General features: G+C 40.2%; 1 protein-coding gene across 6 annotated transcripts in view; it reads right to left on the bottom strand.

Annotated features, from left to right (window-relative positions):
- The window catches only part of CDK5RAP2 (CDK5 regulatory subunit associated protein 2), a 67971-nt gene that overhangs the window by 22023 nt on the left and 19607 nt on the right, over positions 1-26341 (bottom strand). For 3 of the 6 annotated variants that reach the window (XM_056505224.1, XM_056505228.1, XM_056505226.1), the window contains exons 15-25: positions 21864-21961; positions 18893-19023; positions 17227-17342; positions 15689-15817; positions 11698-11793; positions 11114-11161; positions 10324-10514; positions 7771-8224; positions 4873-5128; positions 3414-3530; positions 977-1553 (exon numbers count right to left, since the gene is read on the bottom strand). In XM_056505224.1, coding sequence (XP_056361199.1) covers positions 977-1553; positions 3414-3530; positions 4873-5128; positions 7771-8224; positions 10324-10514; positions 11114-11161; positions 11698-11793; positions 15689-15817; positions 17227-17342; positions 18893-19023; positions 21864-21961 — 2213 coding nt within the window. The remainder of the gene's footprint in view (positions 1-976; positions 1554-3413; positions 3531-4872; positions 5129-7770; positions 8225-10323; positions 10515-11113; positions 11162-11697; positions 11794-15688; positions 15818-17226; positions 17343-18892; positions 19024-21863; positions 21962-26341) is intronic. The other 3 variants (XM_056505225.1, XM_056505229.1, XM_056505227.1) reach the window with 2 other exon arrangements.

Below are 26341 nucleotides of genomic sequence, written 5' to 3'. Positions count from 1 at the left end.
ATTCCTTAATTTACAGTTAGATCTTCCTTTGTGAAATGGATGAGGTATATTTTCAGGAGATGTAAATTTCTGTGACTGTAGCACCACTGTATTTTACAACAGTGAGACTCAGACACACACAATAGTCCATGCTGGTGGTTGTTCACTCTCTCCAAATATTTCTGCTCCAGCATTTGGAAGAACGCACAAGGCTGAATGCCTTTCTTTGTTACAAGGCCTTCAGGACAATAACAATATTTAAAAGGGAGAAAAGGGGGGTGGATGTTAAAAAAGGCTCACTCTTGTCATCCCCATTGCATGTTTGCAGTTTGTACATATGCAGCCAAAATGCTGCCCCAAGTCCATACTAAATCCAAGACTGATACTTTTCAGCCTCTCATAAATGATTTTCCAGCTTATGAGCTTATGCTACAAAATCTCATTCATTAATTTCTCTATTTATCTCCTCTCACATCCTTCACAGGAAGCATTACAGCCCTCGACTGTGAAATCAATGGGAACCAGAGCGTGAACTTCCTCTGTTCACAGACCAGGCCTGGGCACTCACACAGTGGGCTGTGTGTGCCAATCTGCCAGCCCACTGCCCACAGACACATTCTGTCTTAAATGGGGACTTCCACCTTCCTACACTTGGCACCTGACAATACCCTGAGTGATGCAGTGGTGGTGCTTTGGTGACAGAGGTGAGCCTGTCTCACTGGTAACCTGAGATCTGAGCTGGCTCAAGAGAGGATCTCTGACAGCAGAGAGAGGTGTGGGGGGAGACAGATGTGTCTGGCACAGATGGTGACACCAATTTATCAGTTTTGTACTTAAAAGTCCTTTAACAAAACATTTCAGTTCCTTTATGCTGTTAATGAAATTTAGCCTTTACTGTAACAACACTTGTGAATAAAATGATCCTCATCTCACCTTCCTAAGCTATTTGGTATTGCTGCTTACAAAGGGAACCTCAAACAGCAGCAGTTTTACTCACTTGGATGGTGATGCTGCTCTCAGGCTGTTCTGAAGAGGATACATTTCATCAAGATGCACATTCACAACTTGCTCTTTGTCAAGTTCTGCCTCATTGGCCAACAGAAGCTCCTTAGGGTTTTGTGCTGCCCAAGTATCAGGTGCTTCCACAGACTCAGAATCCCCATTTTTAGTGTGGATCTCACAAACCAGCTGAGGGACACCAGAGGATGCCTGGACTCCTTCCAAGGCTGCATCTTGCACTTGTGAGCCAAACCCTTCCACAGGCAGGGCTGCATCACTCCCAGCCCCACTGGGCACACCACTGGACAAGAGCTGGTCAGAGCCCTGCAGCTGCAGCAGGAACATTTTGTACTTTGCAAGCTCAGACTGCATATTCTTAACTCTCAGTTTCAATTCCTCTATATCCTCTGTGCCCTCACAGCCATTGAGTGCAGCTGCTCTTGCTCCACTGCCCTGCTGAGCAGGCAGGCACTTGGAGCCAATGTCCTTGTGTCCCATGGAATCAAACTCTTCATCCACCTCTTTTAATGCACTCTGGATATTCTCATTGCCAATGTCATGATGATTCTGCATTTCTGAAAAACAGGAGGTTTGTGTGTGAGTATCAGTATTTCTTTATCTGACATTGTCCTAACCAGCACTGCAATGAATTATTTCAATTCTATAAAAGCAGAATTGAAATGTAGGTAATTACAAGCTATACATTATTAGTTTGGGACTTTTGACCTCCTTATATGATTTGCCATTCATTCAATTTGCACATCAAGTATTTCAAACCCCTTATTACCTTTCAAATAAACAGTACTCCAAATACAATCAACTTTCTCCTACCAAATGCTTGAAAATTCCTTTTGCCAGATGCTCTCCTGAGTAAGACACTGAACAAAACCAGACCTTCCCAGCCACAAAGATGATAACCCCAAACGTGAGGCAAAGGAGACTCTGACTTCACATGGCTCCTCCTAAAGCTTCTAATTAAATATTCTTCTTCTTCTCCCCACTCCAAAAATCTATACAAAACCAATTGGAGCATAAAGTCAGTGGAATTTTAAAAAGACTATCAACAAAATAGATTTGAAAAGGAGGCTATAATAACTTCTTTTTAAAAGGTGTTCCAAACAAACTCCCCTAAAGTGTTTGGTGTTAAAGGTTTTACTGGCACACATTTGATATGAACATCTCATCCCTCAGGTGACTTTGCCATCCCTAAATAATGCAATCACCTCAGATTCAGCCCAATAAAAGCCATATATTCCTACAGATAATCCATGTTTATGGTTCTGTGCATGTTGAGGGCTGTATGTGTAAGTAGTCAGGAAAATTATTATTTTCTAGTTACTAGTAAATTAAATTTTCCCCTTCTATTAGTTCTGCAAAAGATCACTATGAATTAGAACTTCCCTTTAGGGAGACAATCCATTGATCTTTCAGACAGGTTGCAATACTTTCAGATTGGTTTCCATGGAGAATTTGAATGTCCAGGTTCAAGCTGTAAATCAGTACAAAAACTCAGGGGGAGCAGCTCTGTATGAAAGTCTAAGACCAAGACCAAGGAGAACAAAAATAAATATTACCTAACAGCTGGAATAAAATGAAGGGAACACAACACTTCATTCACTAACTCCTGCTGCAGTAACACAGATGGCAAAAAACCCCAACACCAGATGAATCCAAGCTCTGAAACCCTGACTCCATGCATCATTCCAGATAACAAACAGAGAAAACAAAAACAGATACTAATGAAGAATATCCCAGATCAGAGCACTGGCTCTGGTTTTTAGTGCACAAATCCCTTGAATTAAGAAGCAGAACTAAGGAGCTCCCTGTGCACACCCCCTGTCCATTGACAGGACCCTGCACACCAAAGGATTACAGAACTGGCCACATCCTCTGCACTCTCCACTGTTACTCAGGTTACCCAAGCCCTCCCAAAAAACACTAATGGATGATGCAGAAAACATGGAACACACAGCACTGAGCCTATTTACATTTTCATTAAATGATTCCATTAGGTTTCAGCCTACTTGAATGCCTTCAAATAATTCAGATAAGCAAAATTCTATCATTGAGTTGCTTCATTCCAATAGCTCAGAACTAGATGGAGAAACAGTAACAAACATTTAATTCAGAGAGGAGTTCAGAAGTGAGGACATTAGCAAGAGAGATCAGAGTCAGGCACACAACTCATTATTTTTACTGGAAACCAAACTCATAAATCCCTGTGGCCCTTCTGAAAGCACAGCCCTGAAAGACCAACTTGGATTCCTGGAGCAATTAATCCACAGCAGCTAAGAAAACCAGATTTAAAATCCACAAATAACAGGAAGGGAGATGATTACCTGAAGCAATTTACAATTTTGTACAACTCAGAAGAAACAGAAGTTTTTTAATTTCCTTTTTTTTTTTTAAAATTCTGTACCATATAAATGCTCTACCTTGATAGCTTTGCTGATTTTTGTCCTTTACATTTTCATTCTTGTCCCCTGTACCTGGATCAACATCTTGCAACTCCATCTGGGTCTCAGTATTATCCAGTTTGAGCAATGAGACAACTGGAAAACAGTGGGAAAAGGTAAAATAGAAATCAGTAAGAGACTTAAAAAAATTAAGTGAGGATAGTTTAAAAAACAAACCAAAACCAACCAATCAAACCAGTAAATAAAATCAAAAAAGTAAAAAAAAAAACAAAAACCCACCTCCCAAACACAAACCTGGTTCTCTGACAGTTTGGAACAGGAAAATTTTTATTGATAATATGAGTATCTTTAAATAATTCTATTAATTATAAGGACAGCAACTCAGAATTAATTGCAAAGACTCCTACTAACAAATGAAGATAAACATTTGTAGGTCCCCTTTGTAATGGAACAGTAAATCACTCTCCAGTGCATTTTAAAATGTTAAGCTTAGAGAAAAGGCTTAAAGTTTCTGCAGTGTGAGCATTGATCACAAACCAATCTCCTGCAATCACCACAGCAAGCCTCAGAACCATCAAATGTGCAGCACAACTGTTACCCAAGGGAAAAAAATCAGAGTGGAAAGGAAATCACAGGACTGCAGCTTCTGATTCCTTCCAGGACCAAATTCAGAGTCCCTGACCTTCTCAGGAGTCTCCATGGATTTTGCACCTTCTAGAATTAATTGCTCCAGTCCCATCACCCAACTATTTACAATAATTTGTACCATATCTGTGCCTTACCACAACAATGTGATTTTAACAACAGTCTGCAACCTTGGGTCTGACAGTGGCTCAGCCACCACTTGACTGAGTCTTGTTTTTATATCTGCTCTCCCTTACCTATCCTTCACTCCCCTACTCAGTTTTTAATCTAACTGCTAAGTGCATTTTTACTTTCCTACCACCCCAAATTTTTATCTAATATCCACTGCTCTGTCTTACAATTTGTCATACTTTGCTGATCCCAGTACTTTGTCAACAACTGAGTTTAAATTAACCCAGCCACAGTGGAACAGACACAGCTGGCTGGACTGATCAGTGGACTATTGGAAAAGTTTAATTATCCAACATAAACAAAACCAGGATTTTTATACTCTCTTGTCTCCATTACAGACAGTTTTCATTAAACTTGGCATCTTATTAAGGATATTTTTTATTTACCTAAACATTGATATATGTGAGCCCTCTGATCTGCCATTTATCAGAAACTCTACACGTGTACACAGCACATTTGGTCCCACAAAAAGCTGGTTTGTATCTTAGTGGCAAACACAAAAAAGGTGGTTTTTATGTCTACACATATTTTTCCATTCAAGAAACTCACAAGATTAGGCAGTATTATAGATCTATAAAGATCTGCATTTACTTTCTGCTGGCAGAGAAGCTGCCACTACTCCAGGCAGCACTAGGAGTCACCAGATTTGCTCTTTATTTACCTGTCCCTGATGTGTCTCCCTGTGCAGGCTCCCCTGGAAGGTTTCCAGCTCCAGACCCAGGCAGTAACTCTCCCTCAGGCTGTGCCTGGAATGGTTTGGTTTGTACTCCACAGGATCTCAGACCCTGGGATGCCCTGGGATGATGCTGCAGCTCTGATTTCTGCAGCCAGGAGGCCAAAGGAACATTTCCCAGTGGTCTGCAGGATCTTACAAGCACAGGCAGACGTGACTTCTTGGGCAAGGAAGGAGAGAGAGCCTGAAAAAGGAGTGGAAGAAAATGGAGAGTCAATGTCTCATGTGTAACAGCCAAGCAGAGGAAAATATAAACAAACATTCCAGGAAAAAGAAAAATGCTCCTGTAAAATCAGGCAGCTGTCATGTTAGTTTTGAAAATAAAATTGCAATACCCTTGGCTACATGAGAAGCAAACATTCAGAGAGGCAGAATACCCACTCCACTGGCAGAATTTTCTGAGTCCCAGCTGGTCATGCATCTCTAACCTTCCAGCTCCTGAAGCAGGACAGCAAACCCAGCAGTGCCTACCAAAGGCTTTTAACCACCAGGTGTATCAATTAGCTCTGGATTTGTGGATGCCTTAGGAAAAGAGTTTCTCACCCAAACTGGCCTCTTCAACTCCTACTTCCCACTGTCATTTATATCATAAATGTCTGCCAGCAACTTTTTCCCTTAAAACCTTTTTTTTTTTTTTTTTAAGTTGAGGATCCTCCTCATTTTTCAACAACTCCTAAGCTTATTTTCCTTTCTTCCTCTAGCCTCCACCCAACATGCCCTACTTCCACAGCTTTGAGAAAATCAGCACAACTTTGTATCAGCCACAGAGGATGTTTATTCTGCCACACAGAAATCCTTTATGAACAAAACCAGTTTTTCACCCATCCACTCTATAAATGCCTTCTGAAGGATTCCCATTTCCAGCTGTAAAAATTTCCCTCACTGGAGCTGGGGGAAGCTACATTTCTTAAGTCACTACATTTCTTAAGTCACTACATTTTAGCCTCTCACCTCTGGAAGACTCTGCATAAAATAAATGTCCCTTGTTTAAACCACACAGCATAAACCAGGGCTGTCTCCAAACAGATAAAAGCATGCCATGTGTTGATGAGAGTTATGGAATTGTGTGTAATAATAACAAAAACCAATAATGGCATGTTCAGATAGATTTACTTTATAATTCTGCTGTTCATTTGCTCCACCAGTGCTGTTAAGTCCCCTAATTTCCTTCACCACCCAATGTATTCTGAAATACCTTTCCGTATTTACTTCTCAGCAATTACAGTCTTTACACAATTTAAAATCATAAAAAGCAAGTTCCATTTTCCTAATGCCATCCTCAATTCCTTTTGTACATATATGAGAACAGTATCCTTCACAGGCTGCAAAATAAATCCAGAACTTCCAGCAAACTAAACTGCTTTAATAACACTGAACCATTCCCAGCTGTCTCAGGGCTGTGGCACAGACACATTTGTCACCCAGATTACCCAAAGGCCACTTCAGCTGGCTACATCAAATTATTTATAAAAGCCATTCCAAAGCTAAAGATACAGTGCATTAGTCCAAACAAGAAAGCTTTTAAAGCAACTGATTCAAGGGCTGAATTGAGGTTGCCACTGATTAAAGCAGAGAGGAATCTGGAAAATGGAGAAATAGAACAGTAAACTGAAACTTGGGGAAAAGAGGAACCTGAAAAAAAAAAGAAGAAAATTGCTGAAAGAAACAGTAAATTATGGAATGGTTTGGGTTGAAGGGACCTTAAAGCTCATCTCATTCCACCCCTGCCATGGCAGGGACACCTTCCACTATCCCAGCCCCAGTGTCCAGCCTGGCCTTGGGCATTCCAGGGATCCAGGGGCAGCCACAGCTGCTCTGGACACCCTGTGCCAGGGCCTCCCCACCCTCACAGTGAAGAATTTTTTTTTTAGTATCTCAGTATCTTGCCCTCCTTCATCTTCAGACCATTCCCCCTTGCCCTGTCACTCTGTGCCCAGAACAAATCCTTATCAACATCCCTCCACTTACAAGCCCCTTCCTTCAGAAAAAACAACCCAAGAGGAACAGGCCAGAATAAAAATGAACTGCTCCTAATTGCTCTCTCTCAGAAATCTCTTGATCACTAAAGTTATGGCAAGCACTCTTGGCAGAAGTGCTACAGCATTCCCTGTTAGCAGTGCACAAAATCAAAAGCAACGCTCCCCTTTGTCTGCTCTGCAGGAGCCAAGATCTTCAAAGAGTTTCCAACCTCACTTCCATCACTGTGCTGAAACAATACACACAGCTCTTTAGCAGACACTGCTTCCCCACCCTCTGCTTGGATCACAGACTGCCTGCAGACAGAAGGCTCCCAAACACACCTGGCTGCACCCAGGGCCCAAACACAGCAAACTGCCCCCACCTCACAGGGCACCCTGAACACACTTCCAGGAGGCAGGACACAATGACAGGATGTTAAAAAATGCCTAAAATTAAGATTTGAGTTTGTGGAAGTCTCCTACTGACTCCTCCACAGCCTGCTCCCAGATGTGATGCAAATCTGGAATTTTCTAGAACAGTTTTGCCATTTAATCTTCATCAGTTCTCAATGCTCTAGTTCTGTACATTATGAACAAGAAACACAGACTCTCTTTTTCCAAAAGCTGTAATATTTACAAGTGTGTAGTCCCAGGGAGGATTGAAATTCAACTAATTAAAGTTCTAAAGCATGCTGAAGTAGGAGATGAAAAGCTCTGAACATTAAGAACAATTATCTAAAATATTTGGCTTACATCTCTTTTCCTAATATTAAAAATCATACAAAAGCAAGATTTAATATTAGAAATGAAACAGATTTTTCCCTTTTATACATCTATTCCCTAAGTACAAAAAAAAGAATAAACTTACTTCATTTGTTCTAGTAAAAGAAAGTCTTTCATGCTGTTCACCCTTCTTACACACATTTTCTTGCTGATGTTCTGCTTCTGCATTTAATCTTGAATATTTTGACTTTTCTTCTGAGGCTCCTTTTTTGCCTTCATGTTTGAATCTCATGACATTAGTCTCTAAAGTCATTGTTTGTGTAGCTGCATCTTTCAATTCCGCTTTCAACAACTGATTAATCTGTGGCACTGCATCAGGATAAAGCTTCTCTTCCCCATCAAAAGTTGATTTCAATTCTACTCTCTGCTTTAAGAATTTAGTGACCTGCTTGAAATGTTTGAGTTCAGCTCTTAGCTGAATAATCATTTGCCTAAGATCTTTTTCATCCTTTTTCTCTATATCTTCACTTGAACATTCTTCCTCTGTCGTGTTCAGATGATCTAACAGTTCATTTACAATTTTCATTTGTTCTTGTCTGCTACACTCAGGAAAGAGGAGAGAAAAGACATGAATTTAGATTTTTATTTAAGCAAACAAAAATACCTTCCAAGAAACCCTTCTGCTGTGTTGTGACATATCTGAAACTCCCAGGAGGTTCTGTTTGACTCACTAACAAATTACTCACTAACAGACTTTTTGGAACCTTTTCACAACATGAATTATATCATAAATTGCCTCATCATGGCTTTTCTCCTATTTAACACAGAAATATAAGAAATATGAATGGATTCTCAAAAAAGTTTACTCTTAAAAGTTGATTTAAAACCACACCAGACTCTAGACCATATAATCACAGATTAGCCCAAGCTGGAAGGAAACCACAAGAACCATCAAAGTGCAACTCCTGGCCCAAATGTTGAGTTTTTGTGCAAATCTACTCCTCCATGTATTTCTAATGAAAGAGGGGAGATGAAAAGTGAGAAATCAGCCAAAAAGCTTGCAAAACCAGCTCATTACAGACCACCAAAGTGCCCCATGGATAACTAGCAGTTCATGGATAGCAGTTTGGAAAGCAATGTTTTAAGGGAAACTGAAACCAAACAAGAGGCATTTAAAGCAAAAGCAAGCTCTGAAATTCTACAGATAATTTCATGTGTCCAATAGAGAGCTGTTTGTGCCATTAAACATATAAACTAGAGTTTTGAACAACTGCATTTGTATAGTTTAGCATTTGAAATGGTAGAAGCTAACTAGGCTTTTTATGGCTTCTTCTGGCATCTAATGGCATTAGTGAGAATTCTGTTATGCAAAGCACAGGCTCATCACCCATCAGCCTGGTCATTTATACTTGAACACAGGAAAAATTACACACTAGAGTGGTAAAGATGATGGTGCTAGAATTACTCATTAGCCAACTTTTAAGTAAAGATAACAAATAAACAATGTCCATTTCTAAGGGAGTAGTATGTCCTCATTCACCACTAACTACTCCTGTGACAACTAAGACAATTTATGCCTGTTGGGAGAGTTTTAAATAGTAATGTGAAAATACAGAATTGCCTGAGTAAAGCCAAGTGCAGCATGGTGAACACAGAAACCAGGCTTTGACTTGTGTGACTCCACTGGAGATTCTGCTCCCAGCACTGACAGGCACTGGAAAAGTCACAGAATTCTGTACACAGTCAGTCCAGAGACCAGGAAAGCAACTAGAGAAGGAAAAGGAACTACAGAACAAGGAAAGGAACATGAGGATGATCTACAGCAAAGCTCCAACTCAGTTCTCAACCAGGAGATTAAGTGGTGTAAGCATGGGGTAAATCAGTCAGGGTGTGTGGGTCTCCTGTACAGCTTTTTCTTGCTTGGCATTGCTCAGCTCCTATGGAAATGAGCATTTCAGCTGGGAATTGATCAAATACCAGTGTAACACACACACACTTGAATTCCACTGGTGCCAGTAGGGTTGTGTAGATAGTCCACAAGTGTTTCCTCTTACATGACAAGTGACCCAAGAGCTCAGAACACAGCTCAGCCAGTCCTGCACTGAATTAAGCCACCAGTCAAGCGCAGGACATGGGCCCCAACTCCCCAAAGTGAGAGGCAGCAAAGCCCAGTCCACACAGACCAGGTGAAAAGGTGAAGGGCACTCAGGGTGCAGCACCATCCATTCAAAATCATCCCTGTAAAAACTCACTGTAACTCCAATCCCTCCATCCCTAGATCCTTTTACATACTGTTTTTACAGCAGTAAAGTCTTGTCCCTGCCACCACATCACTTGTCACTAACCTGTGCTCTCAGATATTTTGTTTTTTTCAAGAAAAATACCAGCTACTGTCAACTAAGTCCTTTGACTCTGTTAGACCCCTCCTGGAAACAATCAGTCCCTGCAGTACAGCACTGAGGATCAGTAACTTTGTAGAGTTTCTTTCTTGCAATGGGTTTTTTTTTAAGGATTTCTACTGATAGCATGTTTCCTAATTACTTAATTGCATGATAGACTAAAATGGCTCTGAAGGTGCCTTGCCAATCTCTCAGGTAAATTAGACAGTGCCATTATCTAAATTCACTTTAGCAAAATTACCTTATTCTGTTCTCAAATAGAAATACTGTCAAAAGCAGTGCATATCCCTCATACTCACGTAGATTCCAGCACAGATGTTCTATTTTGTCTCAGAAGAGATGTGAGCAAGTTCTCCTCTGTTTCATCTTCACTCATTCCTGTTCTGCCCAAGTGTTTGTCAGTTGTATCATGCTCAAATTGAGGCTTAATTGGACTCCTATAATGTCTGTCTTTGTAGAAACTCTCTGAATAGCCTGATGGAGTTATCTGCTAAAAAATTGCAAACATTGTCTTATTACACAGGTATGTAATGTTCTATTAAATTCAGGGCTGTAATCTTTCTGTAATCAGGTTCTGTAATTCCTGATGCTCTTTATCTACATTAAGAAGCATCCACAGACATTTTGCTGACTATTTATTAATAGAAAAACTAATTAACATCTATTTCATATGATTAATTCATAGGGATCAGTTGTTTAGTAAGGAGTAAGAAGATTTCCCTGAAGGTCTTTATCTAACAAGAGCAATGAAACTTCTGGAATGTTGCCTGCAGACTGCAGCTAACAATTTTATTAGCTCAGCTTTGAATCATCTGTATTTAAAGTACAGATTCTGTCCTGGGATCTCCAGATTCAAGCCCTGATGGCTGAGGCAGGACAAAACTTGGAAGCATTTGCAAGCTGCCAACTTTCTGTATAAAACATCATGGATGTGTCCAAGTGAATTTCTACCTGGGATCTCTACAGTCACTCAAACCCCAATTAAACAATCAAAATCTGCAGTAATCACATGAGAATTCTGTCTGAGCCCATCTGGGTACAATTCCCATCAGCAACAAGAGCCAAGAGTGTTCACAATACATCACTTACCTGTTTATCCACCTCACAAGGAAAATCCAAAGATACTTGAAGGCAAACCTGATAAACAGAGAAACACAGACTGCAAAAATCTGAGTTATGTTATGGTTCCATGATGCTTTATCTTACATTGATTAGATGGAGAGGACAGCAGATTCCTCTTTGTATGAAAATGAAGTTTACAACTGGCCAAGCTAGCAAGCATTTCAACACTAAAGAAGGATCTGCAGGATTTTTTCCTCAATCACAGCAGGTGAATCTCACACAATTTGCACTCCAAGCCTGACTGCAATGGAGGCAGGAGATCAGCCTGTGTGGATGTAAAGAAACACAATTTCCAGGGCCTCTCTGTCACCCCTGTTCAGGGTGACTGTGAGTACTCAAACAAGGTCCACAATGAAAGAAATCTTGAAAGCAAAACCAGCTGAGAAATACAGGAAAAAGCTTCCAGAGGATCTTCAGGATAACAATTAGTTGAAAGCAAAATCAGACACCAAGAAAAGCACATTTTGTTTGCAAAAGACTTTATGTTCTATGGAAAAGAAGGTATTTTAAAGGCATGCAGAGAAGAGAGCACTGTACCAGAATGTTCCTACCTGACTGACCCTCTCACAAAACTGACTGTTCTGCACCTTCCTGTCATTGTCACCATCTTCAGGCTGCATCACAGGCTTCTCTGTTGGTTCAAGACACTACACAAAGTATGGAATGATGTGAAAATGTAGCACAAAAAAAATACTGTGATATGAAACATGCATAAATAAGTCAGTGATATGTCTTAAAAGAAAAATAAAAAAGCCTGTAATACAAAGTAACAAACACTGAATTAGATTCCTTCAACAAGATCAAAGAAAATTAATATAAACTCCAGGAATGACTCATATCAAATAAAGTGAAACTTTATCTTATATATTCCTTCATTTTTATTTAACCCTTCCTCCTCAGAATTTACAGAACATGTAAAAACCATTTAACCTCTTGTGGCAAAGGAGCTCTGTATCCTCAGCCGTGTCCCCATTCTGCCTATTTTATTTTCCAATTTCCAGAATTTATTTTTATTTGCTGCACAATTTAGGCTCTTCTCCAGCATAGATGCTTTTAAAACTAAGCACATGTGGCTTGCTGTAGACTAGCAAGATTTACTGTGCCACTGAAGGTTACAACCTGCTGTGTCTATGCCTAAATTTGCCCATTTGTAGCAAACGGTGCCAAATCATCTTTTACATCCCATTTGCCACAGAACCCAACCCAGCTCTCACTGCCTGAGCAGAGAGGGGAACACTCAGCCACTTCAGGAGCAGCACCCAAACCCCTGACAGCAGCACCCCTGGGAGCAGCAGCAGAATCCCCCTGGTTTGCTGGATGCTGCTGAGCATTTCCAGGGGTCCAGGGGCACCCTGTGCCAGGGCTGCCCACCCTTTATTGGGATATTGGGAACAATTCCCTCCCAGGATCCCAATAAACCTGCACTCCTCCATCTTGAGGCCATTCCCTGTGTCTGTCCCTCCATCCCCTGTCCCTCTCCAGCTCTCCTGGAGCCCCTTCAGACCCTGGCAGGGGCTCTGAGCTCTCCCTGGAGCTTCTCCAGCTCTCCAGCCCTTGGAGCATCTCTCTGGCCTCCTCTGGAAACTCTCATTATGCCCAATTCATAGGTGGGACACAGCCCTGAGGATTCCAACCTGCATGGGACACAGTTATTTCTGCTGCTTCAGAACACTAGGAATTGAATGTATGTGTGGGGTTTGATTTTGATTTTTTTAATTGAGTATGCATTGAATGTATGCATATATAAATATATTTATTAAGAAATATATATATATATGAAATTCATTAGAAAACCCCTTTTATCTCCCAACCCCTTGCAGTATAAGCAAGTCTAATGGTTTTAGGTATGAATTTTAAAAGGCAGATGGTGCAGAGTATTAATATATTTGCCTTTTACAATTAGACTTCTATATGGAAAACTGAATTCCAAGTCATGTTTGAGTTATCTTGGTATTTTCATCCAGATTTTCTAGGAGAACACAGAGTAAAGACAATTTAAAAGCTGGTGAAAAAAGAATTTGTTGTAATCATGGGATGCCAAAAGTCCAATAAGGTTAGCTATTATTAAAAAAAAAATCTATTTAGATTGACATTTCCATGTGTAAGTTCAAAACAAACCCTACATTTTTAAAGAAAAAATAAACTTATTTCCACATGTAACTTATCCATGCAATGCAACTACCTTTCATGGGTCAGCAGTATTTGGTATCTGCTTTTCCCAGGTTGTATTTGGTTTAATAAGTGAGGATTCATTAAGGAAATTACTACATAAGACCAACAGGTTATAAATACACTGTGACAATAAATCACTGCAGGCTGAGCCTGATCCTATGGCCCTGTGTCTGACAGGCTGACATGTCCTGTACTCCAAGGAATATGACCTAATGTGCAACAAAATATTAAATGAAAATAAGTGTCTTAAGGCCAGAAAGATAAGTCTAGCAAAAATAAGCTGCCAGTTTGAAAGTATTTCTGTGGAGACTGAAAACCAGGAGAATGTTCTTCCTAAATGAAGCACTGATGTGCTTGGTTTGCAAAGCTCCCCAGGGCCTGAAGGCTGAAATCACTGAGGCTGCTGCTCTCTGAGAAGGCAGATGTTCAGAGGACAGCACAAAACAACCTTTTCCTCCCCTCCTCCCTCCCAGCACGAGCAGGAGCCAAGGAGCAGAGGACACGGGGCTGCCAGACCCTGCAGAGGCACCAAAGTGCACATTGGTCTGACTTGTGCTCTGCTTTTGGGAAGGAAAAGCAGGATGGGAGCATTTTAAAAACCTGGGAAGATCCCTCTTCCCATTTACATCCAAATTCTTCCCGTAACACAGATATCAGTGTCATCCCAGCTCTACCTGCCAACAAATGCTAGCTCAAAAAACACATCAAATTTAAAAAAAGGGGTTTTGAGAGTGGTGGTTAATATGCAAAACACACTGTTGTCATACCCATAACCTGATATCCAGGTTGTCATTTATTGCCACACCTGATAAAAAGCTAGCTCTTGAATTAAAAACTTTTTACTAAAGATCCTTTCATTTTTGAGCTCCACAGTACTACAGTCATTCTGGCACTGATTAAAACCCATATTTAACTTTCCTATTTCCTTTCTCAGAACGCTGAGGTATATTTTTATTTTTATTTTTAATTACAGAAAACTTCACTCTTTGTCATTCTACATCTGATTCTGCAGCTTCTTCACTGAGCAGCCTGTATGTACCTGCCATGGAGAAAAGCAGGAGCACACAGCATCCTGTCACAATAATCCTGGCACAGGACAGGAATTCCTTTGGAATTCACTGTGGCATCCACGGGGATGCAGAGCCCTCTGCAGGATGAAGAGATAAATTGCTAAAAATGTTAATTATGGAGAGTGCAGGCACCTGGACAGGGATCACCCACTCACCATTTCAATAAAGCCATGGCCCACCTAAAGGTCTGTTTCTAATTTAAAATATACTTCAATGAAAGACAGCATGACTATGTCTTAAAACTGAAGAAGCAAAAATATTTTGTGGCAGTATACCTGCAGTACATCCAAGAAAAGACAGTTTTTTCCTGAGTCCTGCAGAAAAATTCCACAGTCCCAGTTATTGAATCAGCCAGTCCTGCACATAATTGATTTAAACCACTTCTAATCTTGTTCTTTTGAATTTAATTCAGAAATTCAAGACACAAAGGACCAGCACCAACATCATTCCTTTTATATTCTTTCCTTCCTCCTCAATACATTCTGCACAACCATGGAACTGAAAGCAGAAGCCACAAAGGAACACAAAGACAAGCACCACCAGCCACATTTCAAGTAACACTTTCCAAGCTGGAAAGGTCACCCAGAACCTCCTGAACAACCTTCACCACTCACCCACGTGGGGACCCAGCACCCAAAATGCTCTCAGTGCAGCTATTCTGCCAAGGCCTCTCCTTCCCCACAGCTGAGAACAGTCCCAGCTTTGGGGATATTAATCAAAAACCCAGCAAGGATGATTTCCTTGCACCTCTCAGCAACCCACTACAGTGCTGGCCCCTTCTTCAAGTACTTCTCCATTCTATATGAAGAAATAGCCACATTTTTAGGTGACCTGAAGTTCTATTCTTTGGGTTTTGGCTACTGAACCCTTGTACTTTGAAGATGCATCAGAGAACTGAAAGAAACTCTTAAATAATTAGACACAGCCTGAGAATGACTGCAATAGCAAACAGATTTTCAGGAATAACTAAAATGTTTTTAAGTTGTTGCTTTCTTTGTAAAATTAACTATTTCCCTCCCTTTCAATTGACAAAACAAATAGATTACAGACTCCATGAATATTTAAATGAGTATGTTGCTTCCCTAAAATCAACTTGACACATAACTGAACACTTGCATTGAGCTGCTTCTCTGTCATGCTAACATGTTAAAGTTGTTTACATCATTAATTTCAAAAGTTATTATAAGGAATTAGCAACCTCAGCCCCAAGGGCTTTACACTCCTTCTGCACAGATGTAAATGATTCCATGAGGCAGATTAGATGTGAGTCAGACTCACTGCTTTAAAACAGAAAACCTACCTCTCTGTGGTTTAATGTTTTCAGTGCTTCCTTCCCTTGAGAATCCTTAGTGCAACACCCAGACTGTCTTGCCATAAGTTCTTGATTAACTGACTGCAGCTCTTTGACCATCAGGAGCAGGTCACTGACCTAAATAACCAAAGGAAGAACAAGCAGAACTGGTAACATCCAAACCAGCAGGAAAACAACTGATGACAGATAAATCTCCTGGTAAATGCAGAGTTGGAAGCCTGGGTTTGTGTATCTGCTCCTGTGTTCATCTCCCTAGGATGGAAACATGTTTCTGCATGGTGAATTAGTGCTCAGGTACCTTCATTTGGAACACTGTAGTTCAGGTCAGTTATTAAGTTTAGGTAACAACTTTCACAACTCAGTAGCAAGAACAAACCTGAGGGCACCTCACAGGAACAGCTGATTTTGAGAAGAAACATTTATTGCAAGAAAAAACAGCATTATTGGGAAGTAGCAGCCTCCAGGAACAAGCTGAATCCCTCTCCAACCCCCATTAAAGCCTCTCTCATTCTGAGCACTTTCACTGACACACAATCTGATTGGGCAGCTGGCTTCAAAACTCCCATGGCCACAAAGCCATGAAGTGCATCAAGAAGGCAACATTTGGAGAAAAAAGTGAAATCTTTTCATCAGACCAGTTAATAGACTTGGAAAACCAGGTCAGCTTTCAGTCACACCCTTTCTCCAGTATAAATATCTTTTGCTTATGGGTGTCCCTGAGCCTTCTGAAGGGAACATGCTCAGAGACAAAAGTGGTGAAACCCCAGAATGGCACTGGGACACAATCTGGGACTTTTTTAGGGACACCTGTTCCAAGTAAGACAAACTTCCTTCCTTCAGACTACCCACCTCCAGAGCATGAGCACCTGCCTACAATTCAGCTGTCCCTGAGAAAAACTTCACTTATGCTCACTCCCAACCAACCATATTCAAAATTACTCCTTGTCATAAACTGGTGCATGGATGAGATGTCACTGCACAGGATCAGCAGAAAGAGAAGAAGTATCTGAACTCCAATACTGATTTATTGTTTGGTCTGCACATTTCATCTCAGTGAATTTCAGTTCTCCTCACACAGAGAACTCACCTCAGGGTTATTTTATAACATGTCCTATTTACCAAAAGATTTGCAAGTCCTGGGATGGAATGTGCTGTACAGGATATAGACACCACCAGCTCCATGATTAATGAAGGTGCATGAAATACACACTGTGGGATGCTCAGTGCAAAACCTTTCTTTGGAGTAGATGATGTCTGAAACCTGGTACTGAGTCAAAACCTTTAGTCCAACACCACAAAACTCTGGCTGTAAATCACTCAGCTTTCAGCTGATTCAGAAGCCCATGCAGTGTAACAAAGTCTGAATAGCTCATAAAAGGTGAGTCACAAACCACAGAGATGGGAGCTTCAACTCCTTTCAGAAGGACCCAACTGTACCTAAATAAATGTTTCTGTGAGAGATACAAAACTATAAACAATGCAGAATTAAGCCATTAGGAACAGTAAATAATAAAAAAGATCAATACCTTTTTTTTAAGTTCTTCCAGAGACAGATGGTCTATCTGAAGACTTAAATGGTCCTGTTCTCCTAAACAGATACTCATATAGGATGTTTGATCTCCACAGAACGAGAGCGTTTCCTCTGCCAAAACAGCCAAGGACACACTTTATTTCAGAAACTCCATTTGCAGGAAAACAGCACAGAATGCACAGGACTTTTCCAGTAAGGACCTTCCAGTAAGTCTGTGGGAGGCCAGTTAGAATGCTTCATTCCCAAAATAAGCTTTCTGTTTAATTGAAAAAAATTTTGTCCTCGTATTTCTTTGTGCTTCTGTCACACAGACATGCTGCATTTTCTGTGGCTGTATTTTCTGTTATCAGCATGAGTTGAGAATGTAATTCTGAATTATAATTTACATATTTAGTATTACAATTAGAAATAATTTTTAGGAAGGATAAGTTAGGCATGAGCAGTTATTCTATTTTAACTATAGTTTTATGAGCATGAACTCAAGGCAAAAAGCCAGGCTAGACAAAGTTAATGAACTTATTTTGCTTTTGGGTCAAAAGAATGCAGTAATTGGATTGAACATAGTTACTTATTCACTGCCTCTATAACTGCAGGAATTATTTATGTTTCAATAAACACCTGTTTATTTACAATATAAATGACAGTCAATTCTATAAATAAATCTCATTAGACAGGGAGAAAGAATAACTAAATCAGGACAAAGAAGAGACATGCAAATCCTGCTCCCAGTTCTGACACTGATCCCTTGGCTGCTGCAAGGACCCAAAAGTCACAAATAATTATTAATTTTTCAGCCTTTATTCCCACCAGCCTCACCCTCAACACAACAGCTCCTTAGAACCCTGGAGTACCCACAAGAGCCTAAGGCCCACCCTGGTTGTTGATTATCTCTGGGCTTTTGAGGTTGGAAACTGAAACAGCTGAAGTTTACCTTTTGTCACTTATCAGAGCTGTCAAGTGATGCTAAAATTGAAAATCTAAGTTGAAAGGGGAAGTGAACAGGCTTTACTGTTATTTATATATCCCCTATGGGATAAAACAGAAACATCTTGTACATATGCAGTAAACTATTTAATGATACCCACTTATATTATTCTTTTCTATATCTAAGAATATACTAAAAACACCTCCCAAGACATACAGCAAAAAAGCCAGAAGCTAAGCTATATTTAAAAGCTCTACTTTTTCTGAATTACTCAGTAACAAAACTCCTGGGTATTTTTTTCTTTCTCTGGAAATACTTCTGTTAGGAGGAGGTTACCAGTGCCTGAGCCACAAGCTCTTTGGGAAATAATTACACCCCATGGTCAGAAAGCGATCCCATGGCCAGAGACTGATTCCAAGGCAGGAACCTGTGACTTTTGTGGAAAACACTAAATTCTGAGGGTACAAAGCTGCAGGCAGCATGAAATGATCCCTGCAGTAGAATTTCAAACATTTGCTGCATGGAAAGAGAGAAACTGTCCTCAGTATGTGCCCTGATTGCTGCAAGACATTCTGTTACAAATCCACCAAATCATCTGCAGTATAAAAAGTCAAAAAGAAATCTTTTCACACCTTTTTTACTCTCAAATATTTTTTCTCCATGCCAGCAAACTGATTGTAATAAAACCACTTTTCTTTTGTGTAAGAGGAGGGTTGGGCTGGGTATGGATACAAACCTTTGTGGTTTTTCATGTCCTTAATCTGATCTTGTAAGATCTTCTGGAGATTCCTGTTACCTAAAACATCTTCTTCCAGCTGTTTTCTCAACATGAAAATGTTGTTCAGTTCCACTTGCAAGCTATTTATACTGGGAAAAAAAAAAGGACAAACAAATCTCTGAAATTCAGCTCAAAACATTTTGGTGTGCAGTGGTGTTTTCTCCACCCAGGCTTGCACCAAGAGCCCATTTCCCATTCCCCACGGATGGGTTTCATCCCACATTTCCATCATTCTCATGCATAAGCACAAGCAAATCCCTCCACAGAAAGAGATTAAATGTTTACATACACAGCATTTTCCTGCACTTTTAGGCTGTGCTGCCTTTGTCAGCTTCCCCATGGCAGAGCTCTTCTACCACCCTCTTTCTGAGCAGTTCTTTTGAAAGAAAATCTAAATTACTAACTTCTAAAAAGTTAGTATGCCAGAAAAATATTATCACATAATGCTGATGGCTTTGTGTATTCCATTGTGTGGTGACCATGGAAACTTTGTTCCCTTGCCACAGAGCTACACCAGATAATCTAATGCTGCACTTCAGAAAAATATCAAAAAATCCTGTTTCATTGAAAACAGGACCCAGACCCAACTATTTTATTTCTTCACTTATCTACAGTCTGTAAAAATACCTCTTGAGTTGTAAATTGTCCCAATTACCACAATGAGGCATAAATGTCCAAACTTTAAATTTGTAATTTGTTGAGGTGAATTAATTTTCTAAGCAACTTTTCTACTGAAGCTCTTCAGCATCAGCTGCCCCTTGCTGCATCTTCCCCACACCCTTCAGCTACATCAACAAGGCAGTTCTGATCAATCTGCAAAAAGATTTAAGTGCTGAAAATAAACCAACCTGAAATTGTAACAAAATAAATTTGATTTAATAAAAAATAAATAAGAGGGTGTTACTGAACTCTTTGCATTATTTATTTTCCCATTCACTTCACTTAGTGTTTTAAAACAAATTAAGCTGCTGCAGAATTTCCAAGCCACTGCACTAAATGACAGTGAATTCAGGGATCTTTAAAAAAATTTCAATCCACCTGATGGGAGGAACACAAAGCATATCATACTTGCATGAGAACAAGAGAGCACTGCAGATGCACATTAATTAAAAGGCTACATATATGAAAAGCCTCCCAGTGTGTCTCCTGACAAGTGTGCTGTTGTCAGGGGCTCCTGCACAAGAAACTACTGCTTTAACCAATTCTTCCTCAAACAAGAGCTTCTTTGAAGAGAGAGCTCTCTTAAATGCTCAGCAAAAAAAGATTAAGAGTAAAACCAAACACATGACTAGAAGCCAGGTAAGTACATTTTCTCCTTTTCATGAGTTCAAGGCTTTATAAGAACAAACACTGATTCCCCTCTTGGATAGAGAAGGAATGTCTTGGTCCTGACATCCAGTAGCTCATTTTGAAAAATAACCACCCAGGTTGCTTAAAATAAATAATGCCTAGAAGAAGATGTCAGTAAGAAAACAGATGTTTGCCCCAAATCCATGTCCCTGCTGATGGCAGTCAAACCCAGCCTCCTCATCTGTGTGTCTGCAGGGCTTGTTTACCCATTCCCCAGGAGCCTGGGATTCAGGTCCTGATGAAGTTTCCAGCGTGTTTCAGCCCCCAAAACTGGGAGAAGGAGGAATAAGAGCAGCTCCAAGCCCTGGCTCATTGTGCATCTCTGCTGTTGTGGCACACAGGCACTGACTGCTCCATGCATTCCAAAATTCCACATCAGGGAAGCAGGACTAATGATCCTGATCCTGCAGAGGTTCACTGCTAACAGCCAGTGATTATTCCTGCAGTTCAGAGTTTCCTTATTTGAAAGGCATCCTAAGAAAAGCCATTTTCAGAGCCACTCTGCTCTGCAGTCACTGCTGTACAGAATGTGGGGCCTCTCCTTGCCCACAGAGCAGGAGTCACTGGCAGCTCCCATTCCTAATGAAACCAGAAATCATCTCCATAATCTGACTGCCAGCATTATTTTTCATTAGTGTTTTTTCCAGCATCTAAAGCAGGTCCTGAGCTGTGGCCAAGCACAAGCTGGCATTGCTGCTAAGTGCTTAACTCACACACAGATCTCATCTACTCTAGTGCTACTTTTCTTTATGGTTTCCAAACTATAGTGGTCTATAAACCAATTGCAAAATATAAATACACATTCCCCCAAAGCTGGCAGGTATAAGCCATTGCTTTCAGGAGCTGGCTTTCAAATGTTTTAAATATTTCATTAAGAAATTTGCAATTATAACAGTAAATTTTTAATAAAATATTTGAATTTAATTTGTCTACAGACTAAGAATTTTCTTTATTTTATCATAAACTCTCCTCCTCAAATGCCAAGCAATAACAGGATACAGAGTAGCCTGCAGATTTCTTTCTAAATTGTTGTGTTCTTTGATTTTAAAAGGTTAAAAACCACTTGCTCCTGCCACCCTTTTCAATGCTTTACACTGGAAGTGTACTATGCAAACTTCAATTACTCTGTTTTGTTTAACCTTCTCCCAAATCTTGCATATTTATATTCTCATCAAAATTCTCACAGTGTCACTTTTCAGATAAGCATTATCTGTATTTTAGGAGTAAACAATGGCAAATTGTCCAGTGCCCAAAAGTTCACTGCAATTTGGTTTAACTCCTATATGCCAAAACACAACACCTAGGTCTGGAAAATTCAGCTGCTTACTTTGGTACCTAAATGGAAACAGGGCTCATTTGATATTCCAATCTAAAAAGAACCATTTTCAGAAACATTGAAGTAATTTAGATAATAGAAACTCACTAACATAAATATTTCTCTTTAGAGACTACCACAGAGAGCTGTAGTACAAACATCTGGCCAGAACAAACTCATCTCCTGTAAAGCTGCACATTTTTTTCACAACTTCTGACTTTTGCCTTTTGAGTTCAGATTATCCCCCAGAACAGAAGCACTTACCTATCTGACTCCTTGAAGGTCTTCACTAGTGTAGAATAAATATTCTGTTCCTTCCTTAAAGCAAGGAGCAGCTTCTCATATTCAGCTTCTTTATTTTCCTAAATTAAAAGCAGAACATCCTGTGCTTACAAGGGAATTTTCATGTCTGGGACCATGTGTGTGCTTGTGTCCTGAAGCATTTGTGACAGAAGCTGAGATCCCAGTTTTCTGAACAGGATCACCAATGCCCACCATGGATCTCAGACCCATTCACTGTCCTCAAATCCAGCTGCTGTGGAAGGAGGCACAGGCTGTTTCACTGTGTACCTACCATCAGTGAATCACACACCTGCAGCAGTTTTCTCACAGCCTCAGCAGTTTCCCCCATCCCCAATAAAAGCATCCTCACACCCAAAGTTCCAACAACCAGGAACAACCTGGCAGGCAGCTATTCCAGAGGAGGGGAAGGGAGGGAAGGGAGAACAAACAAGCCAAGCACACATTTTAGAACAAGTGTTCTGGATAAAACTGGCTTTTTTGGGGTGAGGAGATCCAGCCAATTCTCTTCCATCTCTGAACAAGAAGGATTATATTGAATCCCAAATAAAGGATGAATATATCAGACATTCCATAAGTCAGTTTTCTGCACACTACAAGCTGCTATTTCACTCATGTGAAGAAAAGAAAGTGGTTTATCTGTAGTCTTGCTCACAGAAAGGATATTATTATTGTAAGAATAAACACAAACTCTTACAGCACATTCTCAGTAAGGATCCACTAATTTCCCAAGATTTTTTCACTCCAAAACAAGCAGACAGTCACTTTTTCAACAGGAAGCAAAAAATACAGCTATTTAATGGAGTACTTTCTTGCACTTACTATGTAAAAGTATCTAAGACATCAGCCATTTCCAAAGAGAAAATAAGTGGAATACTATAACAAATTTAGGTGTATTAATATCAGGCACAAATTTGACCTCTGTTAAAGAATTTTTGTTTCTCTCTGTTCTGACTGAAAACTGGAAGGAAGAACAAAAAAGGTACCACAGTTAAGAGTGAATTTCAGCTAAGGGAACTCTTAAGAGATACTAAATCATTAGTGAACAGATCATTAACAAGGAAGAAACCTACACCCAGGAGTTTTAAGCAGCTGTTATTATTCCAACTGCAATTCCTAAGGAGGAAATGGCAACCAAAAACAAATTCAGCTACAACAGAATCTCGTTAATTCACACTGAAGATGCAAAGACTGCTAATTTGAACAATTCAATGTTCTGCAAAGTAAACAGCACAAAAGCAAGGACAAGCAGTGTTTACTTTTAATTATTTACACTCTTACTTCACAATATGCCAGCAAATATGTTAAATAATATTTTGCAAGTGTAATCAAGCTGTGATCAGATGACTCCAGTTAAGGTAACCTGCCTGGCAGCTCCTGCTGCAGCTTCAGCACTGATGCTCCAGAGTCTCTGGAGAAGTGACCTTGCCTTTGGACAAGTGCTCCATGTTCAGCTGCCATCTAAGAGATATTTCCAGGTTCTAGTGCAATTTAGACATCAGACTGTATCAAAGTGCAAAATCCTGAGCTTCACATTGAATTTATTATCTGGATGAGCAGTGGAGGAGCTCCCAGCAAAGCTGCTGACTGAGCACAAAGAAACACAAAAACAGATGGAGGTGGGTGATCCAGGGGCCAGTAATAAAATAATCTCATGAAAAAAACTGTTAAAAAGTACATCTTGCAGCTTGAATTAAGGAGTCTTATCAATGTGCTAGAATCTCAGCCTTTCAAGAACAGTCATTAAACATGAAATACATGGGTTGTAATTTAAGTTGGAAAATTTTGATCACAAACACTGATCAATGATGTAGAAAGCAACAGGAAAAAAAATAATCTTTGCACTTAATTGTTTCACAGTCTGTCAAAAGTTCTAGTGAACTCCTGCATATGTCTGATACAAACCTTGCAATTATTACTGAAGCCACTACAGAACTTTATCCTAATTAAAGCTCTTTCTGCAGCCTGGCAGAGCAATGTCATTGTGCAGAGTTAGGGAGCACAAATGAGGGAAGGAATGGCTGCTGCATGAACAAAGCAGTGCCACACACAAACCCTGCTCCACTTCCCTCTTCCTTTTAGGATTCACATGTTGAGTTCTCCATTTGTATCAAAATCTCAGTAAGCTCCTGAAATCCTCCCAGCTCTTTCTGCTTAACAGGAGACACGAGCTGCTTCTTAATTCCAAATGTCACAGGCTATACACAAATTATTAAATTCTAAATTCAACTACCTAGGTAAAGGTTAGCAAAATCACGAGGAAGTGTTCCTGATTTTTTCAGAATCTTCCATGAATAATAAGGATGAGAAGATGCAGCATGAACATCCCTATTTTTTTTGTACATTATTACAGTCATTCCTAAATAATATGTAGGAGTGAATTATTTCAATCAACTCCCCGACGGTACACAAAACATAAGGCAGCTCTGGAACTTAAATAGACTGTAATGCTGTGGGAGTTAATGAAACATTAAACCTCTTGACACATGGTGTGAGGGAAAATGTGTTAGAGGAGATAGCTGCAAGACATCCAGGACCATATTGCAGTGAAAGATTTATATTGCCATGAAAGGAGGCAATCTAATACATTAAAGTCTATATTTGAGTCTGAAATACTATTGCTAAGCAGCAGTGGTGGAAAACATAACTTATTTTCATTAAAGGCTCCTTAGATTGTAAGCACTGAAAGTAAAAGGTTTATACCTCCACAATAAATAACTTATTGGCAATGTCACAAGAATATCTGGTTACCTCACTGAATGTTCTCATGCTTCCAACAAGCCCCAGGATCACTTCTAGATCTCTGAAGGTTAAAGGACAAATGACTGAGAGCAGGATATTAGCTATACCTCCTCACTGATCCAGCCATTCATCCATCACTAGGATTTGGTAATTTCTTCTAACTTCCAGATTCCTTGTCTGTAAAACACATTTAACTCTGAGACTTCAGAGATACCAGAGTCAGAAGTTGCCAGACTCCCCTAATTATCAATGCCCTCACTCACTCTCTCTAGACCATGACAGTGGCTCAAAAATCCAAACTCCATAATTAGAACCTGTAATTTATCATTCCAAGCTTGGCCAAGGCACCCAGCAGAGCTTTGGGTGTTGGTGCTTTAAAATTTATCATTACATTATAATAAAGTACAAAGATATGCTGAAAGGGAGAAAAGTTCTGTATCTCTCCAATCAATTTCCTCAACTTTAAAAGCTCAGTGAGGCTGAAGAGCCTGGTTTGTGTCTCTGGTGGGGAGGATCCAGCTGTGGGTTTGTTGAGAGTGGGTGCAGCACAGCAAAGCCATCCAAGAGTGCCAGGCAGCCAATGGGAGCAGAGCTCTGGATAATCTGTGTCCAAAACCTGGTGATTAACATGCCAAAGTGGGTCCTTACAGGAGATAGGTGTGCAGAGGTGGTGCTGAGAGGACAATGGGCTGTGATTAGCTATTGTTCAGCCAGGGAGTGCAGGCAGCAGAGAATGGGCTGTGATGAGAAGGTGGGGCTGGGTGATTGATTACCTGCACTGCCTGCCTCTGCTCCTGGCCCTGGTTATCCACCTCAACCCAGGCAGGGGCACACAGGGAAGCCAGTGTGTGATTCCCATTAATTCCCTGTGATTTTCCATCCCAAATCCCTTTGTGACAGAAGTTACTGCATTCACTGCAGTTTGCTGTGCAGAGGTGGAATCTCCCCCCAGCCTTTCCCAGACCATTTTCTCTGTCTGCACATTCACAGACTGGGGGATAAACCCTCACTGCTACCCAGGCAAACAGAGCTGCAGCTCCTTTTCTCTGAGCTGGTCACACAACCAGGATTGCACCGTTCTTGTCTCTCCCATGGTTAATCACAGTGCCCATCACACTCATCCTCTCACCACCAGACTGCTCAGAACAGGACACAAACCCTGCACTAATTTTTCCTTTGCCATGGGCTCCCTTTATTTTGAACTTCTGGAGAAAGTCTTGTTAATGACTGACATATTATTAAAGAAATGAAAAACCTTTCCCCACCATTACTGTGTATCAGTCTAATTATTTTTACTTTGCCTGATGCTCTTAGAAATCTTGACAAGCCAGGCTGCAAACAACACAAAAAGAGACAAGAAATGTACCTTCAAAAGCAGCTTATTTGTTCAATAAGCTGTACACCACGATGCACTGATGGAGTCAGAGAGTGATTCAAAAATGTAACAGTACCTGGCTCCTTTTTGCTAGAACAGAATGGAGGGTAAAGAAAGAAGGAAGTACTTCTAATACTAAAATTTTGAATTTTGACCTCACTTCAGGTACAAGTCTTTTCAATTCATGGCATATATTGCTTATCCATTTTTAATATATATGTATTTCTGTACAAGTTCTTCTGTGCTTTAAAGCAGTTTTTTTCTTGCCCTGGATATATTTTCACTCCTACCTGTATTTATCCTCACATTCTATTTATCTCCTGTG

Source organism: Oenanthe melanoleuca, chromosome 17 (genome assembly GCF_029582105.1).
Source record: "Oenanthe melanoleuca isolate GR-GAL-2019-014 chromosome 17, OMel1.0, whole genome shotgun sequence".
NCBI lineage: Eukaryota > Metazoa > Chordata > Aves > Passeriformes > Muscicapidae > Oenanthe > Oenanthe melanoleuca.
Note: the sequence above shows the minus strand (reverse complement) of the source record. Positions and strands in the feature narration are given on the sequence as shown.